Source organism: Apis dorsata, unplaced genomic scaffold, assembly GCF_000469605.1.
Source record: "Apis dorsata unplaced genomic scaffold, Apis dorsata 1.3 scaffold_25, whole genome shotgun sequence".
NCBI classification, from domain to species: Eukaryota; Metazoa; Arthropoda; class Insecta; order Hymenoptera; family Apidae; genus Apis; species Apis dorsata.
In genome coordinates, this window is record NW_006263327.1 from 61,777 (window position 1) to 65,792 (window position 4,016).

At 30.4% G+C, this 4,016-nt stretch overlaps 1 protein-coding gene and 1 long non-coding RNA gene across 6 annotated transcripts in view; both read left to right on the forward strand.

The window, feature by feature from the left end:
- LOC116185611 overlaps nucleotides 1–4,016 on the forward strand; it is a 14,373-nt gene that overhangs the window by 556 nt on the left and 9,801 nt on the right. The gene's annotated exons all lie outside the window — the stretch shown is intronic.
- LOC102681310 (MAGUK p55 subfamily member 7) overlaps nucleotides 2,936–4,016 on the forward strand; it is a 7,042-nt gene continuing 5,961 nt past the window's right edge. For 2 of the 5 annotated variants that reach the window (XM_006607947.2, XM_006607949.2), the window contains exon 1: nucleotides 2,939–3,650. In XM_006607947.2, the coding sequence (XP_006608010.1) occupies nucleotides 3,608–3,650 (43 nt within the window). In that variant the 5' untranslated portion in view covers nucleotides 2,939–3,607. Of the gene's footprint in view, nucleotides 3,651–3,726; nucleotides 3,771–4,016 lie in introns of all 5 variants that reach the window. The other 3 variants (XM_006607950.2, XM_031510338.1, XM_006607948.2) reach the window with 2 other exon arrangements.

The following is a 4,016-nucleotide window of genomic DNA, read 5'->3' on the forward strand; positions in this document are numbered from 1 at the left end:
CTTTTATTTACGTCGACCATTTATTTCGTACAGCTTGTTCGACAACGAACGAAAAATCGTTCTATCAACGATTGGTGATCATCTATGACTCGGTATATTGTCGCTGTATTTCGTTTATTTGTAATAAATGTGGGGTGAAGAAAGATCGAAAGAGCATCCTTAGATAAATATTCTATGTTTCCTCGCGTTGTTTCTTCCATCCGGATTTTCTATATTTCTTTTTAAAAGCGAAAAGTTTTTTTTGTAAAGAGAAAAACGATTTGTAGACGAAAGAGTTTTATTGTTATGTACGCGAACGATGATTTATTCTGGATATTTAATTTGTTGAAGGTAAAATCTGTTACGTAAAAATAAGATTATGACAGTTTTAATGCAATTTATTCTCTTAGTTTTGCATATGGATATTTTTTGTAATCGCGTGCTCATCTTTTATAAATGTTCTCGATTTTTAGAGTTTTTTTTTTTTTTGTTTTATTATTCTTTTTCCTTTAAATCTGGATCGATTAATTTAATAAACGACTTCACGTTTCATATCGCGTAACATTTTATGTAGTTTAAAATATGTATATAAATCGCATGCATGCCGAATGCATTCCAAAGAGACTACTGTCGCCATCTAACGTACGACATAATTAAATATTAATCTAACTGCGGTCGATAATACAGGTAACTGTTTTCACGATTCCCATTGTTCGTCTTTCAATACTTTTTATTGTTCATCGATGAACAAGTCTTTTTTAAAAAATAATAGTGGACAAAAAATAGGAGGGAAGAAGAAAATGGATGGAAACAAAAATGAAAAATCAAAAAACTTACCGAAACGATGAATGAAAATAAACAAGGGATATGGAAGTAACTGTAACAAATAAAAAAACCAAGTTCAAATAAAACATATAAATCGTTGTCAATTTCATTAATAAATACGATATACATATTTTTTATATGTAGCTTCTTTTATTGTCAATATATTTCTAACTATATACATACATATCGCTTTATAATAAATAATATCGATAATGTACATAATTTACAATATTTTCTTGAAAAAATAATATAACTTAAGATTGATTATAACTAATATGACATTGAATTTGAACAGTTTCTTCCATTATTTAAAATTATTAAAACGTTTCGTTTCATCGAATAAAATTTGCAAACTGTTGACTACGACGAACGTCTTTATTTCTATACACTCTTAAGCTTACGATTTAACATTTAAAAAAATCTATATATATATATGTAGAATTTTAATAAGAATTAATAGATGATTTATAGTTAAGAAATCGTGAATAAATTGGTCATCGTCAAATTTGGAAAGATCGCGAGTATACGATTCGCAGTACACAACCACTTGTGGATCGTAGGCACGAGATACATGTGCTAACGTCAGCGAACACGATTTCTCTTCTTGCAGAAATAAGGTTTCGATATTAACAAGTATCATTGCAAAATGATACGCGATATTTAGAAACAAAAAAATCAACCGAACTATCTTAAATGGTTATGAGTTTTTATAGAAATTTCGACCGAAATCCGTGTGTGTCAACGCCATGTCAAAATTTGAGTGGCGTTACTCGCATAAAGTAAAAAGAAATCAATGATCTTACCAAAACTGCACAAAGAGAAAATAATGGACTGTTTGCAATAATTTCCAATGAAAATTTCACAACGAAAAACCACACAAAATTCACAAAATACTTCGAAGCTAGCGGCGAGATGTTTCATGCAGACAACTGCATGTATACACAGCTAACAGTGCTGCCACATTCGAAACGACGCCAACTACGAAAAATAAAATTATGACCGCGTATTTCAAATTGTCTTACAAACATTTCCATCGAAATAAAAATAATTGTGTCGTGATTAGCATTTATTTTGATTATATATAAAAGATTTGTAAGTAATTTTTACAATTATTCATAATTTACAACTTTATAATTAAATGTAACTTTTTTTCTAATAATTAAATCTATATAATAATTGATTCAAAATTCTTATGACAAAATATTAAAAAAGAACAATCTATATATTTAATTATAAAGAAATAATTATGTCAGATGATTATATATAGAATAGATCTATCATAGAATGCAATAGGTTAAAAAACTTCGTCTATGACCTCGTTACCATTCTCGCATCACATGCAACATTATCGATTCAGAATGGAATGAAACAACAGCGCTACTAGGACGAAAAAAATTGTAATTAAATATAACGATTGTCAATTGTGTTTGACATAAGAATTTTTAATCGATTTAAAATTTAAATCTAGAATTTAGATTTAACATAAAATATTGTCAACTATTTTTACGCGGGAATCACAACGGATATTTCAAATACTTATTTTAATTCAAAAATCTTCGTCTTCAGAAACAATCTTCATACATCTATGAATATTCGAACTTGAATTGTGTTAAATATAAAATTCAAGTTGCATTTGTATATATGTATTGTACATATAAAATATTTGGATGAATTATAAATAGAAAATTTAAAGGATGATTGTAGAAACCCTTTGAACGAAGAATAAAAATATTTGCATTTCATTTTTTAATTATTGATAAAAATTCAAACATGATATTCCTGGTTACGAATAAATTCTTTTACATATACATATATATACTTACATATATTTCTAAATTCACTGCCCTAAATTGTAGAGGGCACAAAACTTCTGGTTTCTTGCACGATCGGTAATTCAGAACATAAAACACAAAATTCCAACTTGTTTCAGCAATATATAATTAAAATTAAATGATACAGAGAAGAAAAGAAGATAGAAGATATTATTCTCTGATTATATTATTATGATATTATGATACTTTGCACGTGACGGAAATATTTTACTTTTTTCTTTCCTTTTCTCTCTTGCATGGCAGGGATGAAGAAGCAAGAAAGAGATAAATAAGATAAAAAACAAAAGAAGAAGAAATTTTATGAAAAAGAAGTGTATCAAGAAGGCCAACAAATGTGATATAGAAGCAATATATCGAAAAACAGACTAGAAGTACATGCTATTTATAGAGGGATGGTGAATTGGTTATGCCACCGAAAGGGCAAGGGAGAGGGAGAAATCTCTAGCTTCGAGAGTGAAGAAACAGTGCTGCCTTTAAAGATGGCCTCCGACGACAACGTGCCGTGTCGCGTCTATGCCAAAAAATGCTCGAAAACCCTTATCGGACCGTGAATATTGGTTAAATCGAATTGTACAGTGATTATAGAGATATTCTATACAATTGTTCGGTAACGATAGGAAAAAATGTTTGGTGTATCACAGTGTTTAATTAACTGAAAAACAAAAAGATTGACGAGATGCGAGATCGGATCAATCTAGTGGTAGTCATTCTACCCCGTTTCGAGTGACAGTAGCTTACGTAACGGATTATTCTCGCTATGATAACGATACTCCAGCCACGAATGCGAAACAAGAAACTGTTTTACCCGGTTATTCGTGGCGCTGCGCACGAATCTGCTAGAAATACGCATCGCGACTGACCTGATTATTCTTTGTCGTTTTGATATCGTGCCACGTTACTGTTCGAGTGCATCCTTTTAGTTTCGAATCCAGCACGCTGGAAAATAATATTGAAGTTCGTTCTGATGAATTATGACAGCGGCGCTCGTCATGGAAAATATAAATTGGGATCCTGGTGAGTGAATTCAAACGATCAACTACTTGTGTTTTACCGCGATACATTTGTTTTCGTTTATCGTTCTCTTTTTTAGCTTTTAATCAATGGCATCACAAATTAAAATGTTTCGGCATTTCGGTATGCAATATCACCGGCTTGATTGAACGCGATATTTTGAAAGTAGAGGCATACCTTCATATTGTATTCGTGTACATTACATCTATTTTTACCTGCTAGCAAACCTTCTTCAACAAAATGTCCGAATTAACTCGAAACAAAATATTATTATTATAACAGAAAGGAATATTTCACGTTCACGGAAAGTAATTTATCGATCAGGAAATAATGTTACCGTGAAATTGATTCTTTAAAAAAAAAAAAAAA